The sequence below is a fragment of the Lepisma saccharinum genome, chromosome 17, assembly GCF_977018435.1.
Source record: "Lepisma saccharinum chromosome 17, izLepSacc3.1, whole genome shotgun sequence".
NCBI lineage: Eukaryota > Metazoa > Arthropoda > Insecta > Zygentoma > Lepismatidae > Lepisma > Lepisma saccharinum.
This window is the reverse complement of record NC_139245.1, coordinates 56,223,622-56,251,066: the sequence shown is the minus strand read 5'-3', so window position 1 is coordinate 56,251,066 and position 27,445 is coordinate 56,223,622. Positions and strand designations below refer to the sequence as shown.

At 38.2% G+C, this 27,445-nt stretch overlaps 1 protein-coding gene across 1 annotated transcript in view; it reads right to left on the bottom strand.

Annotated features, from left to right (window-relative positions):
• The window catches only part of RpS3A (ribosomal protein S3A), a 42,024-nt gene that overhangs the window by 5,805 nt on the left and 8,774 nt on the right, over window positions 1-27,445 (bottom strand). Inside the window, exons 3-5 of the mRNA XM_083138621.1 lie at window positions 22,284-22,480; window positions 7,367-7,492; window positions 1,511-1,672 (exon numbers count right to left, since the gene is read on the bottom strand). Coding sequence (XP_082994747.1) covers window positions 1,511-1,672; window positions 7,367-7,492; window positions 22,284-22,480 — 485 coding nt within the window. The remainder of the gene's footprint in view (window positions 1-1,510; window positions 1,673-7,366; window positions 7,493-22,283; window positions 22,481-27,445) is intronic.

Here is a 27,445-nt window from a genome sequence, read left to right as displayed (position 1 = left end):
GTTCCCCATCTGGTCAAGACTGGTTGCGGAGGTAAACTAAGCTCAGATGCAACTTCCTTATTTCGGGTTCGAGAGGGAGATTTCAGAAATATCTTCTTTGTGTTCGAAATCAACCTGTCCACTTCAGCAGTCAATCATACACAAGGAAATGTTAACCGAAAGGCAATATCCTAACTGAGCATGAAATACATTTTTCTCACACTTTTCTCCTTCAGCAATGTTGAAACATGCATGAGTTCAATATTACTTAAATAAGGCGAAAATTATTCACATAATAAACGAAAGAAAAATAAATTCCAACAACGTTTTTTGGGAGAAAAATAATTTATATACACATTTTTTTTTTAAAAATGGTCAAATTTAATTGAAAAAGGCAAAAAAAGGCATTATAATTAAAAATAGGTAGTGGGGTCCCAAATAGGCAAAATGAAAAGGCTTCTAAAACATTCGAAACAACATGAGAAACGTATATCCGGAAAAATTTTATCAATATATGCAGCAGATAAAAAGAGGCATTTTGCCAAACTTCCGGGCTCTAATGATAACGCTCGCCCACATGTCGCAAAACCGGTCAAAACCTATTTAGAAAATGTGGGATGGGAAGTTTTACCCCACCCGAAGTATTCACCACACGTTGCTCCTTCGGACTACTACTTGTTCGATTGCATGAATAACGATTTGATTGGACAGCGGTTCACTTCTTCAGAAGATATCGAAAAATGGGTCTCTTGACTGGATCGCTTCAAAGGATGAGGACTTCTTTCGCCACAGAATCCATACCTTGCCTGACAGATGGGCGAAAGTGGTGGCTCGCGATGGACAATATTTTTCTTAAGGTATTTATGTATTTTGTGTTTGAACTACAGCTTCAATGTGTGCGTAACAACCACACAAATTAATTGCTAGACCAAATAGCAAAATGAAGGCTGATTACAAAAAAGTATATGTAACCCCATCACCTTTCAAAAATCCTGGGCACGCCACTGAGTGGGATCCCTCTTGCCATTTTTGTCTACATACACACGACAGTACACATTTTTCATTTCATCAGAGCCAAAGTGAGTTATTTATTTGGAAATCAGTTGAAATGCCAGATGCTAGATGGCAGCATGTTCTGATAATGCTTGTGACTTCTCGACATCAGCAGTGATGGCAATATTAGAAATCGACTGTAGACTGACAAATTACAGACCAAGATGAAGAAAATGAATTTACTACTTTTATTGACCATTCTCACCCTTGAATTTGTAAAGTGACACACGAAGTGTAACACAACAATGTGTGTGTGTGTATTTGCAAGAAATGTAAAGACAATCTGTTTAATTTCATTCTTAATATGAAAATGATTTAAAGCTTTAAGCACTAGTTGCCTGAAATTCTGATCACTACAATTCCTGACTTACCAAATATGGTCGACCAAGTGAAAATAGTTTCATTTGTGTTTGTCATTATTTATATAAACTACTTTAATTCTTAATCCTCTCTCTTACAGTAGAGGTAAGAACTTTACCTTGCGAATATAGACATCATGCAGTGGATAAATTACATAGCAGGCCTTCTCGATCTCCTTGGCTATGGAATCTGGAAGAAGCTTGCTTACAAGCTCCTTCAAGTCGCTGGAGGACACTTCCCGCGTAATCATATCCACCATCCTCTTCCTGATGGCTTTCACCTTGAAGGAGAAAAAAATCTCAACATAAATCATAGTTGCCATGAAAAACATTTTATCTGCAAATAATTTTCATAGTTGTTAAGGTGGATTAATTTAAATCAGATTTTTTTTAATTAACCAAGAGGTGGGTAGAAGATAGGAGAGGAAGAGATGAAGCCCCTGTTGTTCGCTGATGACTTAAGTACAAACAGCTTGATAGTTGGAATGAGGTAATCAGAACAGGAATGAAATTCAGTGCAGAAAAGAGCAAGGTGCTAATAACAACAAGGAACAGAGCCAGAAATGAACCAAGAATAAAGATAGACACGGAGATTGAAGGTAGTGGAGAACTTCAAATATCTAGGAAGCATAATTGGGAGAAATGGAAGAAGAGATGTACTGGGATGTACCTATGAAATGCAAGAAGGTAATACATAACACATACTATGTGCCAATAATTATGTACGGAGCAGAGACTTGGACAATAACAGAGATAAAGATGCAGGCAGTGGACATAAAATTTTAAGGAGTATATTGGGGAAGACTAGAGGGGATAGAATAAGGAATGAGGAGATCCGACAGACAGTGGGTGTGGTGAAGCTTCAGGACAGGATAGATCAGGCACAGATGAGGTAGTTTGGACACATGAAGAGGGTGGATGCAGAAAGACTGCCAGTAAGAGCTTACAATGCACAAGGAGTGGGTCTAAGGCCAAGGGGGAGACCAAGATGTTGTTGGAAAGAGAGGAGTGGTGGAAGACCAGGAAAAAATGGAGAGGCTTGACTTCTATGCCGACCCAGCCAGAGGCAGGAAACTGTGAAGGATAATGATGACGACTTAAAAGAAATAAAAATAAACAATTTATAGAAAAACGTACATATGTACTACAGGTAAATCAGAAAGTAAGTTATAAAAAATAAAAAAAACACATTAAAAAGAAAAAAAATACTGGACAAAACTTTAAGAACATTTAACTTTTTTCGATATAGTCACCATACTTCAAGCACTTTTTGAATCGTGTGACCAGTTTTTCGATTCCTTGTGTAAAAATTTCATCCAATTCATGAAATCTACACATTTTACCTCCCAATAATGAAAGTTTAAGAAGAAACTAAATTTTACACAGAAACTTGTATTCGGCACACACCTGTGACCACCACAATAGATCAAAGTAAACGCAAAAATGTAGTATGTAGCAGTAATATATTTCTACAACCACGCAAAGCCTTGTAGAAAATAGGCAAATACTTCTTGGGAGTAAAAAATAACAATGTATAAGGAAAGCAGTGTTGCTATCTTATGGGGGGAAAACCTAAAAATCACTTCTAGGGTCTGCCCTATGAATGCTGGATGGACCAAGTTGCAGGGAAGCATTACAAAACTACCACTATTCTTGGACCAGGAATACCCAGACAAACCCTGCTCCCTGCATTATCGTGGAGCAGGAATCAACTGCTCATCTCAGGAAACTGAGCTCGGAGAGAGTTGGTTCTCTTTCATAATCATTCAGAGCACTACAATAGCAACAGCCAATTAGTTTCATCTTCTGGAACAAATACATTATGAATAATGCCTTTTCATTGTAAAAACTACAAAATTGTCTCCACCTTTGATTTTTCGAGCCGCATTTTCTTCCCTCTTGGTAAATTTAGCAACATCTATCCTGCAATTTGTCGGTTCGTACAAAAACCTTAGTGAAAATGCTCTGTTTTTTCCTCCAAAACAATAAAATTCAAGAAATGGTTATATCCGCAAGCAGTTTTCAGAATGTATTTCATGAAACTTGGTCACTCACTGCTCCATAGCTATTTAGTGACGACACCCTTGCACCTCCTTCACGAAATGGCGGCATAATTCGCAGCATGCCCATCGCAAGTTCATGCCTGGATTATAGACCAAACTCCATCATGAACGTGTTACTTCACAGATAGAATGCACACGTGGGACTATATAATTACATAATTGTCGGGCTGTGTATATTGTTTTGTGATTTGAATATGTCATACCCTAATGTGTACACAAAGGAACAAAAGAAGGCAAACTGAAATATCATGTGTAGTTTAGAAGAAACAACCCAATAATTGCTACTGCATGGTGCTGATACATATACAGGATCTTCGGATTGTAATTGACAGTTTTTAAATAGTTATTACATTTCAGTTTGGTTCAGCAAATTTTAATACATGTACCACTTGTGGTGGTGACGATAGTGTCGCTGAAAATGGCATCAGTACAAGAAAAAGCACAATGTAAATGTATGGTGGTATGCAGATAAAAAGTGTTGTGCTAGTAAAACAAACAGGGTAACTACTCTAAGGCTATGATAAAATTCAAGTATAATTCCCGCTTTTTAAGGCGAATTTTCCAAAAATTCAAGGCTACAAGCACATGTTTCTTTCTATTTCAACTTACCGCATCTCAACACCCACACACAAATATATTAATAATATAAAGGGTGTGTCTGATTCCAATGCATCCAAAAATCTAATTCAATTAAATTACACGGTATATATATTTAAAATATTTAATTTAAAGTGTGGAGTTTACATTTGCCACTTCACACACTCAGACTTGAAATATATCTACAAACACAAGTCACAAATGTTACGGTTTATATTCTAATCTACGAAAATCGTTAATTGTATAAGAATTTCAGACTAAAATTTATCTAATCATCTTCAAGATATCTTGTCTTCCGTCTGTCAGATATTGTTCTGGAAAGAACAGTAACAAAGTAAATGGATTGAGAGAATTCTGTTTTACAGGGTTCCCACGCAAACTCCAAATCCATTTTCCCTGAGATTTCCCTGAGTTTTCCAGAATCCTCATATTTTTTCCAGAGTACTGAATGCACAGTAAAGGACTACTATAATTTTACTATGGTCTCCTCCATTTCCCCTCATAGCCATACCATCCTCACCTTCTTTATTACTGTTGTTTTCTGATGCAAATAACAAAAATAGTTCAATAATAAAATAAAATTACACTTCTTTGCATGTAATTAAGAACAAAGATGACCAGTTTTCTAGAACTTTAAACAACTCTGAAACAATTTCTAACATATCTGATATAGAACATTGAAATATTTTCACACTTTTCATACATGTTTATAAATGGATACAATATCAATTAATCTGCAATGCGTACAATAATAGTTAAGACAAACAAATTATTGGAATTTTTAAAACACATAAAAATGAAGTGACAATTATTAGTACCGATTTAAAAAGGAATAATAAGTTACTGAGACTGAAATACAAAACAAGAAATGTACTTAATGTCTGATACAGCAAATTAAGAAACTTTACTTCTCAGAAGCTTCAAGTTTTTTTTAATTGTTCTGAAATAGCCTTTGCTTCTTCTTGCATCTTTTGTTGTTTGGCTTGTAAAGCACGGATCTCACTTGCTTTACGTATCATTTATTTCCTTTTGTCGTCTTTGTGATCACATTTCCTACTCAAATTCTGCAATGCTTCGTCGTATCTAATACGTGCACCTGTAACACTCTGGATCATATCTTTGCTTACTTCTACATTTGACACTCCTCCTACCACTTTCGCTGCATCATAAACTTGCCGAATAGCCACAACAGACTCTTCTTTCAAGTTTTCTATTAAAACCTGCTTATTTACAGAAAACCCACTTTCCACTGAAATATATCTACAAACACAAGTCACAAATGTTATGGTTTATAATCTAATCTACGAAAATTGTTAATTGTATAAGAATTTCAGACTAAAATTTATCTAATCATCTTCAAGATATCTTGTCTTTCGTCTGTCAGATATTGTTCTGGAAAGAACAGTAACAAAGTAAATGGATTGAGAGAATTCGGTTTTATTTTTAATGCAACTTTCTTTTCCTTCTCCAATATAAAAGCTAAACTGTGAAAATTTTGCCTCAATGCATTTATAAATATGTATAAATTCAATGGCATTTGGATTAATAAAAGTTGCAATTCTTCATGTCTCTGGAGAAAAATCAAGCAGAATACACACAATTCCCGGAGCCAATAATTAACGCAGAATTCCCGGTGAATGGAAGTTAATATGGGAGGCAAGCGGCAGCTAGGAAATCCAACTTCCAATGTTGATGAAGTTGTGAACAAAAGGTCTTGTCTGTAGGCATACAAGGTGCAGTTGTTGCACGAAATTAAGCCAGATTACAAGCTGAAAAGACAATCATTTGCCATTGACATTCTGCAGAAGATTGACAATGACCCAGTGTTTCTATCAAGGACTGATTTCTCAGATGAGGCAACTTTCCACTTGCCAGGTCATGTTAACAGACACAATGTTAGAATATGGGGTTCAGAGAAGCCACATACGCATTTGGAGCATATCCAAGACACTTCAAAATTGAATGTTTGGTGTGGTTTGTGGCATGCTGAAGTCATAGACCCATTCTTTTTCGATGAGCAAAAGGTACAATTACATCATTTACAACCAAGAGTGATATTACAACTGCATGGGACCCCACCACATTGGAGCTGATGGGTGAGGAAGTAGCTAGGGAATTTCCTGTTGTGGTGGGCCAATTTCCACTCCGCTCTCCAAATGTTACCCCTATGGACTTCAGTCTTTGGGGGTATCTCAAAGACATGGTGCATTCTGGTCAAAAGAACTGCAGGACCGTATTCGGAATGCTCTTGATTCTGAAACCCCTCACATGCTACAGAACATGTGGAGGGAGATTGAATACAGGCTCGACATTCTCCGTGGAACAAATGGAGTTCTTGTGGAGCTATACTGAGCTGTAACTTCTTCCAATTAAACTTGGCCTTCAAAATGTATGTTATTGTTTCTAACTACTCCTTACCATATTAAAATCACACACACATAAAAACTGTCAGTCCTACTCCAGACACCCTGTCTATTATAAACCCTGCAATCTTATGCAATAAGTAGACACGTGATTTTTCATTTTATTTTCCCCCTAAATTTTGATGTGATGTTTTACTGCAATTCGGAACAAAATTCTGTGTTATTAATTTAAAATCTGTGTTATTTTTACATGCATTTTTACTGTTCCTTCTATGCTCAAGATTTTCACATTGTTTAAATTCTGGAAAATTAAAATAAATTTTAGTTTTAATGACAAAAAAATATGGCTTACCATTGTGAGATATGACCAAACTATTTCATCTAATCAGCCACTAAATATGAAATATTTATTGAATGATAACATCAAAATCCTTGAATACAATCGTACACATCACATTTTCCTCATAATGCCAAAAAATCCCGCCGAAACACAACAGGTGCTTCTCCCTGAAAATTTTCCCTTTCCTACGAATTTCCCTTCTGGGAAGATCCCCTCAAGCGAATTCTATTTCAGGACGAGGTTAAACTGTCAGTCATGTCTGTGCCGAACTGCAATCAATGTAGCGTGACAATATCTTTGGAATCTAACTATCACTGTCTACAAAAGACAAAATAAGAGCTTCAGGTCATTCTTTTTGAACAGGAGAAATGTTATTCCCAGTTTATATTGCATATTTCACAGTGTTTTTTGTGTTAAAAGTGCAAAATTCGATGCTGTTCTGAAAATAGTATAATTTGCGATTCTAAAACACCAAAAACTTGCCTTCTTTACCTACCAAAATACATTTTAAACACTTCAATTTGCTTTCCTTAATTTTTCAGTGTTATCGTTAAGATGAAAACCTTACATCCCTATCAATAAGGTAATAAAAAGTGTATGTTGCTTCCATACCTGTGTATGCTGGGCATAACATGTCTTCTTTTGAGACATCTGGTGCCTTCTGGTGAAACCAATGCAGAAGATTCGTAGCAGATAGCCATCAGTGGTCTTCACATCAACGTGGGCATCTATTAGTGTCTAGGAATAAAAAAAATGAACAATTGTGTAAAATATGAAGAAAAAATAATTAAAATATGTTAGTAATTACATGATGAATTATGTGAATATGCTATTTCATGGAGAGATGTCTCATAATTTTATTGGAAAGCAAGGACAATAGAGGGATATAATCAGAATTTTTTACCTCGGACTTCACAAATTCGAATGTGATGTATTTTTAACACATTAGCTGCCACACGAGTTGTATTTAACTCACATAAGTTTTATGCCTGGAGCGTCATGAAGCATAATTAACTCACACATCTCTTCACCTTGGGAGGCTCGTTGTGCACCAGCAGCTCATGTGCTACCATGCCACAACATACATGTTACGTGAAGAGTGGCCTCGTGGATAAAATTTTGCAGATGGTTCACGAAAATCTTATTTACTGATGCTGTTATTTTTACAATTAAAACAAACAATTTAAATAGCATGGAGCAAATGAACTTCTTCAGGGTGTCTACCAAAGTAGCAAACCCAAAATTCTTCACTTTTTTTTGACCTTTTTCCCATTTTCTTAATATTTATTTAATCCCCCTTCCCCGAAAATATCTATTTTATTTAATGAAAAAGTCCGGTTAAGAGGAAAACCGAAACTGTACATTAACAAGTGATTTAGACATGCTTTAATTTAATGCACATAAAAATTAATGCTTCAAACTTCATCATGGATGGGGAATGGCCACAATATTGAATATTTTTACAAAACTTCACATATACAAGAATGTAATTCTTAAGAAACAAAGTGAACAAATCAACTTAATAAAATTTTAGATTTCCAAATATTCAATTTTATCAAATCCTAGTACAGTATATAACAATGTAAGTTCACTATGCTGTTAAAAAATACCAAAAATTCTTGAGCTTTTTCTTCATATTCTTGACTGGTCAACACCCTGTTCTTTTATATATATATTTCACTCATCTGACAAGTAAATAAAAACCATTTTTCACTCGCGAACGATTTTCAAATTTTGCAGTTAGTCTTGAATTATTGCTGGCCAGCTCCTCAAATGATATCGATACAATAGTATATCCAGAGTAATGTTACAAACAACAAAAGACTCAAACCCCACAAAAAATAACAACACTGAGAAAAAAACAATAATGCTTAAAAAAAAACAATACATATGCTGGGTCAAATATAACTCACGTGGCATACAGCGTAATAACTGATTCTAACGTCGCATGAGCTGCATATGACTCATGCACATAAAATAAACAAAAATTACATTTTTATTATATTCTTGTAATAAAACATTTTGGTGGCAGGGAAAAAAATGTTTCTATTGTGGCAGTCATCATGTTAAAGCAGGTGTTACATGGGTGTCACAGCAGGTATTTATTTCCCTTAAAGATGGCTTGTGACACTGGTGTCGTGTCACAATTTTCCACGTCTACGGAGAAAAATTCACGCATAATTCCCAGAGCCAATAATTCACGCATAATTCTCGGAATTACCGGTGGGTAGCCACCCTGTAAACTCTTAATTCAGACAGCAAATTTTTGTCAGTCATTCTTGATTGTTGGGCTGTTTTATTAATCTTTATAATGGAGAACAACTTTTCAGCAAGGCAAGTGCAACCACAATTAATAAACTTTCTGCAATAAAATTGCTTATTCGAGGATACTGCTAGGAACATCCAATGCAGTGATATTTTCCTTTCTATAAGAGGCGCATTGTAATTAAATAAGCTCCATTTGAAGGTTGGCACTTGTGCACGCAGCATCAAAAGATAAGGGAGAGAAACAGTGAACAAGATAATTGCCCTTCGCACTCTTTCAAGTCTTGAAACCTGTTTCCAAATTCATGACATATTATTGGACAAGTATTCCTGAGAAGTTGGGAAATGACAAATTGTAACTTTATATATGTAAAGTTACAAGATAAAGGAAGACTGTTCCATTGCAAAATTGCCTCCACTTCCGTAAAAATATTGGGAGTTCCGACATTTCCGACACCGTCATTTGCGACACTAAGGCAAAAACTGGTTTCTTCCAGTCATAAGCGACACTGCTTGGATTTTCCCCTACGATTTCTAATTAGTTTACCAGAATTAGCGACATTTGCGTACCTGCAGCAGCAATAGCGTCTCTGAAGAAAGTATTATCCGAGGCTCAGATCAATGGTTGTAATTATCACTTTAACCAATGTTAATGTGTGATGGAAGATGCGCCAAACCACGACATATTGAGAAAATTTTTCGATTATTTCGTTGAACAACTCTGTTTTCGACATTTCCATGTGGAACTGCTCCCAAAAGCGGCACAGGACTAACAATGTAGTCGAGGGATGAGAACCATACAGTTAATGTATTGACGGAAAAGTCAAGTCCTAACGTATACCAATTAGTGAAAACTTTAAGATTAGGAGCTGTGTACAACGACTACTTATGTGAGAGAAAGGCCTTGAATCTTAAAGGGAAACGTAGATGACGTCAGTACATTATATTAGATTAGAGAATACAAAGAGCGTTTACCGATTATGAAATGCATAGAGATCTTAAGCGCTTTTTGAGGAGAATGGCGTACGTTCAGAAATTAGAATGAAAATAATAAGATGTTGGTTCAACTACAAGAGAAACGACGCATTCTACATTTCTACGTTGACAAGGGATTGCAGTCTGCTCCTATAATGACAAGGGATCTAAAAAATCCGTCATTGACAAAGGATAAATACATCCAGCTTTTAAACACCCAGCTTCCATGATGCCAGTGTGAAGGAAAACTAATAAAGGTTTTCAAAAACACACCAGCTTCAATGATGCTGCCAGTCCTAAGCCTGGATAAAGTGTGACGGGAAGCTATTTATTTATTTATTTATTTCGTCTTCTTTTACATGGCGAAGTTAAGGCTGTGGAGCCTTTTCTTCCACTTGACCATGTTTACAAAAAAATTGAATATGAAATAATTAAAATATTGAAAAAAAGGAAGAAAAAAATATATAAAAAATTACAGAGAAATAAAAAATACAAAGAGAAATTACATATAAGAAAGGTAATCTAACCTATAGATACGGGCACACACTCACACACACACATACATATTTTTGCCCTTACACACGTACAAGCATATACATAACACTACACTTTCTTAAGCACAGTCCAATATTACACATACTTAAAACACAGTCCAAAACGATATACTTTGACGATAATTCATCTTAACTATTACGCTAAATAATTTTTGTGCCTTACGTCGTTCTATCATTCTCTGCACCCGCCATATTATTAGGGAAATCAAACATTTAATTTTCATTGTATAATATGTGTAACTTTAACAATTTTTTGAACGTCACAATTGAGGAAGAGACATGAATTTCAGGTGGCAACTTGTTCCAAAGGCCTGCTGAGTTAACAGTAAAAGAATGTGCATAAAAGTTGGATTTGTAGAGTGGAATGGAGAGGAGAGACCTTTCGCGCGATCTGGTGTTGCGGCTGTGAAAGTCGGAAAGATGTTGAAATCGGTTATAAAGATATTGCGGTTCTTTTATTTGGAGGATTTTGTACAGTAAAATTAACTTATGAAAATTACGTTTATCGCTTAATTTAAGCCACTCGACCTTCGCAAAGTACGATGTCAAATGCTCTGAATATTTTAGATCGAAAACGAAACGAATGCAGGCATTTTGAATTCGCTGCAGTCGTTTAGCTTGCTCGTGATTGACATCCAAGAAAGCAATGTCGCAATAGTCAACAATGGGAAATACAAGAGACTGGACCAGTTTAATTTTTATGCGTTCAGGGAGGAAGTTTTTGAGCCGATAGAGTGAATGCAATGCACCGAAAGCTCTTCTAGATACAGAGTTAACTTGCTCTGCCCAGGTGAGATGTTGGTTGAGTATCACACCCAGATTCTTAACAGTAGTGGAGAAGGGCAGATGAATATCATTTACGTTGAGTCTAGGGAGGCTAGATTTATCTATTTTGCTCAAAATTCTAGGGGAACCTACAAGAATACACTGGGTTTTAGTCGGGTTTAGATGTAAGCCATGGTGTGCAGACCAAGTACTTATTTGTTTAAGGTCATTGTTCACAATTTCTATTGCATGCAGTATTTCTTGCGGGGGGAAAGAGAAATATAACTGAAAATCGTCGGCATAGATATGGTATTTACAGCCGTTAAGCACCGTCGGGAGGTCGTTTATATACAGAGCAAATAAGAGGGGGCCGAGTACGGTGCCTTGAGGGACACCACATGGAATGTTTTTCCACGACGATTTTCCATATAGGTCAACGACACATTGTCGACGTTCTTGTAGATAGGAGCAGAACCAATTAACCGTGGAGTCGGAAAAATTGAAAATCGATGATAATTTAGCTAGTAGAATTTCATGATCAATTGTCTGAAAAGCTTTTGTAAAGTCTAGAAGTACCAGAATCGTAAGTTGTTTATTGTCCATGGCTAGCCTCATGTCATCGGTTACATTGACAAGAGCCGTGCAAGTGCTGTGGTTACTTCGAAAGCCAGACTGAAGAGGATCTATTAAATTATTTCGCGTTAGAAAGTCCCGGGTTTGATCGCTAACGAGATGCTCTAGGGCTTTAGACAAGGCTGGGAGGATGCTGATTGGTCGGTAATCGTTGACGTTTATTATGTTGTTTGTTTTAGGTATAGGGCATACCAGGGCGAGTTTCCAAGACGAGGGAAATGCGCCGGTAATTAAAGAAAAATTAAAAATATGAGTGATAGGAGCAAGTACGTGGTAGAGAATTTTTTTAGTCATGAGGATAGAAATTTCATCTACTCCTACGGCCGATGACTTTATCTTCTGTAACGATTTTCTGACCTGTTCCGGCGAAAAATAAGAAAAACAAAATTTTGGAGCAGTTGTGGGGCGTGTTTCAATGTTACGAATTGTTTCGTGTTTCACATTATCATCGACGATCGGAAGATCACAAAAGTGATCGTTCAATACTTCCGGTGGAAATTTATTCACGGATTCGTGGTTTCTCAGTTTCCCAACTCCCAGTATTTTCAATTTTTTCCAGAGGACGTCAGGTTTGCTTTCGTATGTTAGTAGTTCAGACGCGAATCGACGCTTTGATTTTCGTACTTCCTGGGTGTAACGGTTCCTCAGAATTCTGTAATTTTCAAAGATGGATGTGTTATAATCACCGACCTTGATCGCCTTCCTATATTTGGTGTACGCTTTGTCACGCATCGCCATAAGCCGGTGCAACTCGTCCGTCAGCCAGGGAGCAGGGGGACGCGAAACACGCTTCTTCCTGACTGGAGCATGTTTATTGTACAATTGGAGGATAAAGGTATTTAACAATAAGACTTGCTCATCCACTGTAGGTAACGTACTGATTAAATGCCATGGTACAAGGGCAGCGTCTTGATTTAGGCGGGCTTCGTTAATGTTTTTGAGGTCTCTATATGAAACTTGTTTTGCTTTGTATTTAGGAATGCGAAGATAATAGGACACGTAAATTAAATCGTGGTAGGAAATTCCAGGCACTGGTATTTGGCCATGGCACGTTACACGATTTTCGTCAGAAACCAAGATGACGTCAAGCCACGAGTCGGAAGTGGCCGTGTGGTGGGTTGGATTTAAATGGCAAATGGAAAGATTTAAAGCAGAGAACGTATCACGGAATTCTATAACCTTTTCTGTTTTGCTACATAGGTCGGTATTCATATCTCCCAGAACGATCGTGTGTGAATATTTTGGTAGAAAGTTTGCAACGTCGTTCTCGAAGTTATCAAGGCGAGTGCAAGGTGGACGATAGACTACCGCCAGGAGGAGTTTTTGTTGACAGATACTGATTTCGAGGATTATATATTCCGACGAAACCTTCATAGGCATCGGGCGACTTTGAGAGAATTTTGGCAGGGACGTCCTCGCGCAAATAAATTGCCACTCCCCCTCCCCTCTTTCCGATTCTGTCTTTCCTAAATAAACGAAATCCCGGAAGATGCACCAGATCGTCCGAAAGACTCTCCTTCAACCATGTTTCCGAGACCAGTAAGGCATGTACGTCTTTGTTTATTTGAATTATATTTTCTACTTCTAGGAAATGAGCGAGAATACTTTGCGCGTTGATATGAATTGCGTTAAAGCTGCCGGGTGCAAGATTCAGCTGCGGCCCAGAATATGGATAAACCGTTTCCGTTTGTAGCGCTGCAGTTGAGTAGGAAAGGCCATTGTTGCTGTTTGTTGGAGAGGTACAAATGTTGCAAAGTTGGTTGAAAAAGTTTGACGTCGGCGTTGCCGAATTTACAGTACACAAATCGTCTCTATCAGCCATAATATTTCTTACGGTTTTTAAAAGTGCTGATAAATGGATGGAAAGCACTCATTTTAAACGAGATTACATATATAATTAGTTTAAAAAAGATTTGACTTACCATAAAAGTAGCGTTGATGAAAGGCAGGTGCAGTGAACACAGAAATAACACACTTCCATTAGATTTAAATTTAAAGACACTCAAATGGACGGAACGTATGCACAAGGAAGAAAAATTGATATGCAAAGAAAAAATAGTTTCACGCGCTTGTACACAATAAAAACACATAACACACAACACACACACAATTGCATTATTTAAACATACACTCATGAATCCTTATTGCAAATTTACTTTTCATCCCGCATTTATTTCATGTTGTCAAGTGCCGCTAGTGTTGTGACGGATACTTTTCGGCCAGTCGGTAAGAGGATGATAATTCTTCCATCTTGGGTCCACACATTCCGTTGGCCATGGCGGTCTTTTGCCCTCCGCAACACATCTTGTCGCACGGACGTCAGGGATTCGGTAATGAGCAGCTTCGTCCCTTTCAGAGATTTCTTCCACCTCCAAACTTCGTCCCTGGTGCGGTAGCTGGTCAGACGAAAGATGATAGGCCTCCTTCCTTCACGGACGGCATCGGCGGCGGTTCTTCTTTGAGGACCAAGGCGGTGAGATCTTTCGATGTGCTCCAGGGTGATGTGTTGTAGGTTTAGATTCCGGTGGAGAACGTCAAGTACCAGGGAGTCTGTATTTTCGTTTGATCTTTCAGGAATTCCATGCAGGAGGAGGCAGTTTCTCCGAGAGTACATTTCAAGGTCGTCGATTCTGATGGCATTTTCTGCCGCTTCCTTCCTTAAAATCTGCAGGTCGGACTTCACAACTTTGAACGTGTCTTCAACCTCCTCCTTGAATTTCTTGAAGGAAGCGCAGAGATCTTGCAACGGTGTAACGGCGCTGCTGACCACGCTGTTAGGGGCTGGCTGCTGCTCGACGATCTCTTGCAGGCGGCTCTCGAAGTCCCGTAGCATCGACTCCACACCGTCTACCCGAGTTGAAACTGTATTGATAGATGGCTTCGACATTGTAATCTTTGATTATTCAATTCCTGGTATCACAACACTTCACGACGCTTATGCAAATAGTTGCAAGTTGCCGGCAAGTGGAATATATAAAGTTCTAGATATAAATATCTCAATGAGCCAGGCTAAATTCGGGAGAAATTGCGGAGCTCCAACTACGCGTAGACCATACTGGCCGCCATCTTGACCTTGACTGACACTTTGTGTCGCAGATGACGGTGTCGCAACTGTCATGAAATATATTTTCCATACAGTGTCGCATATGACGGCAGAAATGCTAGTGTCGCAAAGTCGTGGATTCAAAATATTGTATCTTCTTGTGTCACGCAAAGGAATCATTCAAGTCGTTCTTCTGTCACATGGAGATGGCAATCGCATCCCCAAGAATGTACACCGCTAACAGATCTACCCCACAAACGTTGGTACTAACATTTATTGTGAGCAAAAATGCAACAAATCCACCAATTTTTGGTTACAATTGTTCGTTGATATCGCCTGCTAAGTCATCAATCCTCTCAACTATATTTCTGATTTTTTAAATTTTGTTTTCATTTTTGTTATATAGCGTCGCTTTTTTTCCAGAAAGCTGAAGTATGGATGAACTTTTACCGAAGAGACTTCACACACAGCTGCACAGAAGATGACCTCCATGATGAAATAGCAAGCGTAACTGAAATAGGACTAAACAACGGTTACACTGAGCACCCAACTTCAAGAGATACTGCCTATCCAAACTTGCATCCCCTGGTGTGTACAAGACCACACGCCAATGCCACAACACCTACATTGGCAGAACCATGAAAGGATCAACGAACACGTGAAAGATGCCAAAAATGACACACCAAAATCAGGCCTCTCTCAACACCTTCACTCCACTAACCACACCATCTCCTCCACATCCGTACTTCACCCAACCGGCTGTCATAGAAAACAGTGTCAAAGAAACCCATGCTATCATCCAACAGAAACCAGCACTGAACCTGGACAATGGACAGGCACACCAGACTTGGCACCCTGTCCTCAGAAAGATCCCAGACCTGAAAAAGAAAAGATGCGGTGCACATACTTGACCCCCCCCCACCCCCTTCCAGCCACGCAGGTAACAGGAACGGCACCTTGCCGAGCAGCACAGCCCAGCCCCCCAACCACCAACTGGCAACAGGAAGCAGACTCAAAGCAGGGTGGACGCGCCAGCGTCGCTGAACGGGGAGAAATCGCAACTATCGCCACCAGGAAACAAACAATGCAGTGACGCGGTACCATCTCCGCTTCAAACGTCGTACCCTTTTGTGAATGAAGACAGTGGATCTTCAAAATTAATAGGATTTAACCATTAAATTGTGCAACGCAGAAGTGCGAAATTTTCTAAATTTCACGTAAGTAAGTTGTTCATGTTCAAAGGATTATGTAGGACAAACAGCAAGGAAAATGGAAATAAGATGACACGAACACAATTTGGACATTATAAATTTAAACCCAAGAACAGGTTTGTCAGCTCACATCATTGAGGAGAAGCATATGATTAAAAAGGGACGGGTTTTAAAAAGAGTGACGGGAAACATAATTTGAATGTCTGGGAAGCTTCGTTCATTGCTAGAGGCACATATTTTTGGTAAATAAAAAAGCAAAAGTCCGGTACAAAAACTGAGTCAAGTTCGGGTTCAAAAGCGGTAAATAAAATAAAATATCGGTGTTATAGCGGTGAAAAAATGGATGAAAAGTGGTATATAAAAAGACACATTGGTTTTAAAATTGTGAATATAATCCTAAATTTGATTTAAAAACTACACTTATTCCACAGAATTAACATTTCACTTCTAATAGCACATTTATGTAGTTATCCGAGTATGAAGTTTATTTCTGTGTAAAGGAGTAAATTTTTGTTTCTCCAATATTAACAGCAGAATTAATCAATTTTCCGGGAATTGCATAACTCTCAGGATAATTCAGACTTCAGAAGGTGTCGCGTCGGTGAATAAACCCTGAATTTCGTGTTTAAGAGTTAATTTCGCTTTTTGCAGTTCATTTCGCATTATTTTGTGGCAAAATATGGTCACAAAATGCATCTCACACCTTTCAAAAACATGAAAAATTAACACTACAATGTGTTTTTTCAAATTTCGTTTTTTCATCAAAAACGGAATATGAATGCCCCTCTTCATTGCACAAGAACACTGGAATAAATTAAATAATGAAAATGGTAACAGACCCACTATGGAGTTTTCTTTTTCACAAGTGGAGTAAGCCACCATCCCTAAAATTTAATGTAATGGAAAACATCAAAAAACTGTGAAAGCAATGATGATTTTGAATTGCCTGATGGGATTCATATTTTTTTTAAAAAATGCCATGAAAATTTTTATCTGAAATAAAAATTATTTTTTTATCTGAAATAAAAATAAAACAGACTGCAGTTATGTTGCTACATTACAACAATGTAACATTGACAACATTCATTGTATAACTGATTCTTTTTTGTTAAAAATTTTTAACCAATGTTATAACTGTATCTTTAATGAAATTAAACATAAATGTCTGTTGAAGGAAGCATGTGTTCTCCCAAAATGTCAGAACGAAAAACACTGATTTTATGCTTGTAATAACCACAGACTACAAGAGAGTTGGGTGAATTTCTTGCAAATAACTGACAACGGCCAAAGCGGATGTTAAACGAAAGGTTACCACCTCTTTCATACCCTCGAAGTTTTCTGTCATCCTAACAATAATGCTTTGTTCAATTTTACATCTCGCAACTGTTTGCTGTTGTAAAACACTTGAAATTCCTGTTTATTCACAATTGTTATCAACAGTGGCGTAGCATGGACATTTCGGGTGGGAACGTCAAGTCCAAAGGAAGAGTCGGCCCTTTCTTGCTTAATAATTTACTTATGGTATTAGTCGCCATAGGTATTATTTGCCTGAAGTGAGCTGGGTATTCAATAAAACATCATCATTGCATGTTTTAGCTAGAAAATTAGATGCCTCACTATGCCACAGATGTTTTGAACTCTGGTGTCCTATACCTTTTTTTATATCTTTCTGCATGACGCAAGTCATTAAAAAGCTACCTGTATCACAAGCGCCTCTGCACAACAGTAGACGTCATTGTTGTGGGCGATCCAACTACTGATTGATTTGGTTTATTTTACTTCGCTTTTCTACCACTTTTGGTTAATTGCGAATATGAATATGAGTGATGATATTGACGAAGGGACACTGACAAAGAACACCCGTGCTCATGCCGGGATTCGAACCAGGGACCTCTGTCGTCTTGGTGCACTGTGAAAAGCAGAGTGGATGATCCAAATATCGTACACTCTACTGACGTAACAGTGCCGATTAGTCATTCAGACCACTGTTTATTACATCTTGAGAATGCTGATAAACATTTTAAAATAATTTTCTCCAGAGACCATTCGATGTTAAGAGTTCTCAAATGAATGCTAAACATTTCCATTCACACAATATTAAGTAGTTAGATAATAACGAAAAAATACAATAAGAAAATAATAGTTTTGCGGGTTAAGTGGTAGAGCAGCCACAGGTTGAATTTCTATCACGAGGACTTCACCAACTTATTTGACAAAAACTGTGTTGATCTTTTAGTTTCTAATACACATCGCTGTTCGTGCGATAAATCATACAATGCAGTGGCCATTAAGAAGCAGTATACTTGAGATTGGTAAAGTTACGTCAGTCAATATTGCTTATTGTAGCATCACATAGCACGGGTTGCATGAGCGCGAAGAGGAGAAGAACCGGGTAGGAATTCTGCCGCTGTGGTCTGCTTCAGAAGGCAGGAAGGGTCACATGAACCAATCACAGTAGACCTCTCGTACGCCGGCATAAGAGAGCCTATTTACGCGCGTGCTGTAGAAATGGAAGCTTTCCCTCCATAAAGGCAGCAAGGAATATAGGAGTCCTGTACGCCGAACCTGCTCGGCGTCCGGCCGGGAAAGGCATTGAAAAGAGATGCTACAACGAGTGTTGAGAGTGGAGCGTTGCAAGCGGATCGCGAAAAATAGCCATTATAATGCCATGAAGGTCAAACATATATGAAATTAGTCATGTTTTACTTTATAATCACAGCATTTAAGCATTTTTGAAATTTTAAATCTGGGAACGCCAGGCATACTATAACGCTACGCCACTGGTTATCAACAATAGATAATGAAGGCTCAAGCATCGACTCCAGGTTATTTTGGAAACGTTGAAAGGAAGCCCCAAATCAAGCAGCCCATTGCTAACCCCACCCTCACTACTAGTTGCCCACCCGACAGCAGTGCCAGAAGCAACGGTTTTGTGGCACACGTACGGGATTCGCTTCTGGTTTCTCTTCAAGACAGTCACGGTAATAGTTACTATGTTGAGACTGTATTTTATGTAGCTTGTGTAGCATCTTATGTTATGAAAAAGTTAAATTTTTACAATTTTAAGTCCATATTTGGTGAAAATAACTTTACTACACATAAATCCATTCTCTGTTATGTATGTTTCCAAGTAATTGGAAGAGGTTCGCACAAAAGAAAATGTTTCTCTACGAATATTTAAACTTTACCCTCCCTGCCTCGTTATATTTATTTCAGTAAACAATTCCTTTCTCACTGAATGTTTAAATATCAAAGCTCAGCTACTTGATAGTCGATCAACAAGCATTCCTCACTTGCACCATGAGCAAGCTAAAAACCAGGCCACATTTTGTGTTACCGCATGATTCAAATGCCCGAAGCATCACTGGAAAAATATTTATTGATTCCGAAAGAAATTTCAATAACAGGGTATGCCATATCCTGAGACAATATGACCCAGTGAAAATACTGAGCCAGGATAGTGTCCCAAATTGGCACTTAAGGCTTTAAGCAACATTTATTGCTGGAAACTTGGGAAAACTTCAGTGTTGCATATTTTGTGCATAATTGATAATTCACCACCAATTGGCTCAAGTCTTGGTCAGCACGGACTGATCATATTATCATATTAGGGTCAGTCAGCAGAAAACAGGACACCTTTTATATCTCAACGTGTAGATGCAGCAGCTCCGTGAAACTCCTGCTATTGGATGAGGGTTCTGTTTTCGCCTGGTAGGCAAGTGTTAGTATGATAAAAATATGCACCCGTGAAACAGAAAGTAAAATTTGTGTGGTATTAATATGTCTGACAAATTTACAATTCATGATGGGTTAAAACAAGGAGATGCATTATCTCCATTGCTCTTTAATTTTGCCTTAGAATATGCTGTTAGGAAGGTAAAAGAAACTAAAGAAGGACTAAAATTAAATGGTGTGACTCAGTTGTTAGCATATGCAGATAATGTAGACTTACTGGGGGATGATGTGAATACAATTAAGAATAATGCTAAAATATTTTTCAAAACTGCTAAAGAGATAGGTTTGGAAGTTAACAAAGAGAAAACTAAATATATGCTTACAGGCCGAAACCAAGTGTAAGGTAATAATCAAAATCTAATTATTGATAACTCGTTTGAACCAGTTTCCAAATTCAAATACTTAGGAGTAATATTAACAAATGAAAATTATATTAAAGAGGAAATAAAAAGTAGGCTTAATTCGGGAAATGCATGTTACTTCTCTCTTCATAAACTTTTGTCTTCTCATTTAATATCTAAGAAACTAAAAGTTAAAATATACAAAACAGTAATTTTGCCTGTAGTATTATATGGACGTGAAACTTGGTCCCTTACATTGAAAGAGGAACATAAATTGAGAGTATTTGAAAATAAGATCCTTAGGAAAATATTCGGACCTAAAAGGGATGAGGAGACAGGTGAGTGGAGATGGTTACATAATTTAGAACTACATAATTTGTATTCATGTCCAGATATTATTAGAATGATTAAATCAAGAAGACTTAGGTGGGCAGGCCATGTGGCATGAATGGGAGAGGAAAGAGAAGTTTACAGGATTCTTGTTGGGAAACCTGATGGTAAGAGACCTGTAGGAAGGCCAAGACGAAGATGGAGGGACAACGTTGAGATGGATCTAAAGGAAATCGGTAGGGATGGAAAAGAGTATATAGATCTTTCTCAAGATAGGGACAGTTGGAAGGCCTGTGTTGCACAGCCATGAACCTTCGGGTTTAAGAAGGCTAGGAGTTAGTTAGTTAGTTAGGCAAGTGTGAGCTATTGAAGTGCAGACGTGCAGGGACTTGCCATCCGGCATATATAACAAATACTTAGGAGTAATATTAACAAATGAAAATTATATTAAAGAGGAAATAAAAAGTAGGCTTAATTTGGGAAATGCATGTTACTTCTCTCTTCATAAACTTTTGTCTTCTCATTTAATATCTAAGAAACTAAAAGTTAAAATATACAAAACAGTAATTTTGCCTGTAGTATTATATGGACGTGAAACTTGGTCCCTTACATTGAAAGAGGAACATAAATTGAGAGTATTTGAAAATAAGATCCTTAGGAAAATATTCAGACCTAAAAGGGATGAGGAGACAGGTGAGTGGAGATGGTTACATAATTTAGAACTACATAATTTGTATTCATGTCCAGATATTATTAGAATGATTAAATCAAGAAGACTTAGGTGGGCAGGCCATGTGGCATGAATGGGAGAGGAAAGAGAAGTTTACAGGATTCTTGTTGGGAAACCTGATGGTAAGAGACCTGTAGGAAGGCCAAGACGAAGATGGAGGGACAACGTTGAGATGGATCTAAAGGAAATCGGTAGGGATGGAAAAGAGTATATAGATCTTTCTCAAGATAGGGACAGTTGGAAGGCCTGTGTTGCACAGCCATGAACCTTCGGGTTTAAGAAGGCTAGGAGTTAGTTAGTTAGGCAAGTGTGAGCTGTTGAAGTGCAGACGTGCAGGGACTTGCCATCCGGCATATAATGGAGGCCAGTAAGGGAGAGCACTGAGTGGTTGTGCGTTTCCTGGTGGCGGAAGGCTCTAGTACACGGTACATTCATCATCGAATTATGGCAGTTTATGGGGAACATTGTTTATCCCTGTGGCAGGTGAAGGCGTGGAGTCTGAGGTTTCATGAAGGAAGAATGTCACTGCAGGATAATCCACGTACTGAACCATATGTCACCGTCTCAAATAATGACTTCATCCAACAGGACAGTGTACAGTAGGGCACGACTGCTCACCACTCTTCCTTGCTGGCCTCCATGATTCCAAGTCCCTGCAACTCACATGCGTCAAAGTCACACTGCTTCACACAAGCCTGCAACACAACTGCCATCTACCGGGAAACAACACAACTACCTTCTAGTGGCAGGAGTTTCGTGGAGCTGCAGCATCTACACGTTGAGATATAGAGGACCTGTCTTGCTCTGACTGACCCTTATTCTTCAACAAAATCATATAAACAAAAGAATGGGTTTCTGTGCTGATTTATTACCAATAACTCGGAGAAAAAGTAACAAGTTCTATAAAACAGAGCCAAGAATATTACATTTGTACAATTTAAACTTACCTGCCACTTCTTAACCATGCTTCTCAACTTGTCAGTGGTCAAGTTCATACCATGGAAGTTAGTAAGAACATTGCGGCCCTGTACATCTTCTGCAATCAAACGAAACTTCCGGAACGATCTTTCAGCATCATTATCATTCTGCAAGTCAGCCAAAGAAACTTCGAATACTCTGTTTTTCAGTGAGTCTGATGCAATTTCTGAAAATAAGAACACTTCATTTACAATCATGTCCATTATTGATGGGCCAAGTTCCAATTGTTGTATGCTTTAATGAGTAGGTTAAGTCAGTTGTGTTTAATGTCTTAGGCATTTTTGCACGTTCATTTATATTACATGTTCAGAGAATTTTTATTACTTGGGATATTCAGAACTGATTGAGACTGTGCTGCATGTGGCTATATGCCACAACCAAGAACCAATTTGAGGGTGATGTGTAAGAGCAGTGATCTTGGACCGTGTGCCGACAGAGTTTCATTCTCCTAACTGCACACAGCGCCATGTGACAGTGTAGTCGGAGTTGTGAACAATTAAGCTGCTGCCAAATGGAGGTGTACGATTTCAGCATGGAAGGTCAAAGGTGTACCACGTGGTTCCTGTGGAAAGAAGGTGTACCTATCTGCTCCAAGTCGTGCGACTGTGTTCCGCTGGGTGGCAGGGTTCAGAGCCGGAAGTGCAAGTGCCAAGAAAGAAACCAGCCCTGGACGTCATCGCTCATCTGGCATGATTCAGCAGGTGCCTTACATAGAAATGAACGACAGGCATGTAATTTGGGCAATGCACAGTATAAGGTCACCACTCTTACAACCCTCACCCAATATAGGCACACAGGGCAGTCTCAATTCTGAACAGCCTAAATAAATATGAAAAAAAAAAAACTTAAAAGAGCATGTTGTGTTTTTGATAGGGAGAAGTGACAATTATATCTAGTATATAATGTACAGTATAATTTACGTTCAAGAAATAATTTCTTAGTTGAAGGTCGTAAAGCTATTACTATGCTGATCAAGAATGAGTGACATCATACATATTCAATGAGTCACCTGTTGCTATGTGGACCATCTTGTGTATACAAAGAGTCCCCAGCCCATGCCACATTCCACCCCTCCCCCCTCCACTGTGTTTATCATCCCAAAGCTTTCACTGCTGTAACCATCTTCTTTACTCTGTAGAAAAAAGTAAGATCAAAATTAAATTTTGGATTTGCAGAGCTCGGGAAGATATTTTCTCATTTCTTGCCTGACAAATATCGCTGATACGCATCTCGTGTGACAGAAGGTGATTACTCGAATTCCACAAGAATGGCTACACTTCTTTCAGTATCACAAAACATTCAGTTACAAAGTGAAAAAAATCACGAGTGTGTTTCTATCTATATTGTGTTACTAAAGAAATCCAACTTGGTAATTTGTATTTGCATTTGTTGATATATACACGTTATAGACAGCGGCATAGTGACAACATGCATAGTTTCAGATAGACTATCTGAATTATTCCATGCATATGTACCACAGTTTTTGGGGGCAAAAATTTTGGAAAAAAGTGTGCATTATACATTAGTAAAATACGGTATGAAGGAGAAATACACACACACTTAGTAGTAGTAGTAACTTTTCCACAAAGCTGTCTTTGGTTGTTCTATTAATTTCGGTGGCTACTGCTACCATCGTCAGAACTTGCTGCACTGTTGCTTGGCATGCTTCTGTTGTTTGTAGTTGTTCGACTGTCGCTAGATGCACTCTTGACGTCTACCTGTTTCTACCTGTATTGTCTGCTGTAGAAAGGGAATCTATGAATGGTGTGCTTGTATGCTATCGGTGTTCAGTTAGTACGGAAAGTGCATGATGGCATGTGTTTCTTTGATTTTTGTGTCTATGAGTGTGTGCACTGTGTGCTTTTTTGATTTTATGGCTATTGTACGTGGATGGATCAGAGAAAATGTGACAACAAGGATTCTGTGAATGCACGAAATAGAAGGTAAGTAATTGGTTTACCCGGAGGTGCAACAGATGGCATCATATACGTGTGGCCACTTTCATCAACTTTATGTTTACCATAGTAGCTGATGTAAAGGCGAGAGACTTGCAGACTTGGTCTGTTGTGGAAGTATGCAGTGTCGAACGCTTCTTGTGGGCAAGGAATGTTCCAGCAGCAGATATTTGTCGTCAACTCGCGGAAGTGTATGGTGGGAGTGTTATCAGTAGACAACCCGTTGCAAAATGGTGTAGGTCATTTGATTCAGGAAGGGAGGATGTTGCATGCCACCATAGTGCACGCAGAAGTAGTTTAAGGTGACACCGTTGGCTTGGAAAAGTGATGGCCACCATCTTCTGGGATTCCATGGGTGCACATCCTGGTAGACAACCCCCATACATTTTGGAATGGGCCCCCAGTGACCTTTTCTTTTCCCCAGCTGAAAGTGCACTTGTCTGCAACACAGTTCTCGTTCGACGATGATGTCCAGGCAGCTGCCACGAGTGGTTCAATGAGCAGGGGCATAATTTCTACCAAGACTGCATCAACAAGTTGGTCCAGCGGTCTGATAAATCTCTCGCCTTGGCGATTATGTGGAAAAGTGATGTGTGTGTAGTCTTCTTAGAATACATAATCAATTCATACCACGTCATACTGTTTTTTCATTTGTTGTTGTAACCTTTCTTTTTGGATCCATCGACGTATTTCTTTCTTTCAGATCCATCCATGTATTTGTTATGCTAATCAAGTCCAGTGGTGGGTTTTTGCATCTGTCATAGTCAGGACATCACTATCAGAACCAGTGTGCAATCAGAGCGCAGAACGGTTATTTTGACAAAATCTTGTTTCCCTACTGGCTGCTTTGGGGAGGGGGATTTTTAATTTTGCTGCTTCTTGCCCAAGCAATAGGCCTAATTCGTTGTTTGATTGTTTCCTTTGAAGGGAACACGGCAACAGAGGGTCACTGCCATAAAGGCGGTTCCGAGCCGGCTGGAAGAGCAGCCATGACTTTAGGTGTTGCTGCATTCTTTCATTGATTGGTCCAAGTTTAATTCCTGGTTTTCAAGGTGAAATTTCCACAAGAGTACCAGCAGATGATTTCCCTATTTCAACCTTACATATTACCGTCTCCCCCCTCCCACACACACATATATTAACAATGTAAAGGAGTCCGTGAGATTCCCATTTATCCAAAAATTCTAAATCAATTCAATTAAAGGATATATATATTTAAAATATTTAATTTAAGGTGGCAAGTTTACATTTGGCATTTCACATATCAGACTCATCTGCAAACACAAGTCACAAATGTTACGGGATATACTAATCCATGAAGAATTATTACTAGTATAAGAATTTCAAACTCAAGTTTAAGTAATCAATTTCAAGATATCTTAGCTTGGCAGCCACCATCACAGAAATAGCTCTAAAACATGGTTACACAGAATCCCAATGCTCAATGTGGAGAAGTAAAGCATAAATGCAGCTCAGACAGCCTACCCAAGCACAACCAACTCCCAGCAGCAACAATATGTGGTTTGCTTTCTCCTACCATCCCACCAACTATCCAAAGCCCTTCTCCCCTACATCATCAAAATAGTGCACAAACAAAATGCCAAAATATGTGACAAACTGAACAAACAGAAACTGTACTTGCTCCCCCCCCCCTGATAATGTGGGGTGTATGATGCAGAGTGTGAGTACAAGGCACATTACACGCGACACACATATGCAGGCAGGAAGAAGTGGCATGTAGCTGTAATCTGGTACAGCTGGTACAGTCGCAGCCATTTTAGGACAGTTTTAGGTGAAAGATTGCAGCTCTTATAGTCTCCCACCGACTGTGATGTAGCCTATGTGTAATAATCAGATTTTTGCACGCTCAGAATTTTGCAACAGAGCCACCAGTAATCGTGTGAGGTGTGCAGACCGGAATTTGGGAGTGATAGTATGGTCAGACGATGGTGTAGACAATTCACAGAAGGGCAATCAAATGTGAACAACCCCATACAGCTGAGTACACACGAGCCCTTTGCATCACTTCAGGTGAGAGATCTTGGACCACTTCCTGTCCTGGCCTTGCATGTACCGACTTTCATCTCTTTGTTCAACTGAAGAAGTTTCTGGCAGGACAAGAATTTGACAGCTACACTGCGGTAGAGATAGTTCCAGTCTTTGCTTCAGACATTTTGCCATGGGCATATAAAATCTAGTGCCATGCTACGACAAATGCCAGAACAATGATGGTGAATATGCAAAAATTAGGTTAGGACTCACTGTTACTAATGCAATAAATTACTACTGATATTCTTGTTTTATTTATGCCTAATCAGTAGACACATTGCTTTCTTGTTTTTGCTTTTTCTTAAATTGGTGTATTTTTTTATTTTTTGCTATTGGGTTATTTTCCCCAAAATTCACATTTTCATTTTAGCATATTTTCTGGCAAATACCTGAAATTATACCTTCATGGCATTTTTAAACTACTGATTCAAATTGTAAGTCACATAGCCTATGCCTCTTCGTGAGAGTTTGATATCTTGAATGTTATGTTTTGACAGTTATTTTCCATACCCATTTCACAGGGTGGCTATAAACATGCAGAAATAAAATTCCCCGACTTTTCCAGGTTTTCCAGGACAAAATTTACATTTTTCCCTGATAATTATAAACCAAATCCATGTTCTTGCAAATGGAAATAAGAAATGGAAATAGGTATGTATTGTATTAAGTACCCATATTAGCTTCCAAGAAATTTACTTCATTTCCCTATGATTTGCATTCAAACTACAAATTGTGAATTTTGAAAATTATTACAATTCACAAGCTAGGAAGGGATTACGAGATTTTTTTATATGCAGCCAGTTTTCAATAAAATATTTTATTACTTTTAAAGTTATGAGTAAATGAGATTAGAGTGAAGTGTGATTGATGAAAAAAGAAATTCTCCTTACCCTTTCTCGTTTATGCTGATATTTCCACTGAGGTTTGGAACCCTCTGCTTGCAAGAACCGTGAGTACATACTTATTTTTTGATGCATAAACCCACTTCTATTTTGTCTATGAAGCAAACAACTTAATTCTTGCACATAAGTTAAACAACTGATTCATACAAAACAAAGTGTCATATTTCCTTCATTATCAATGGGATGTCTCTTTCAATACAAAATTCACAGTATATCCAAGTGAAA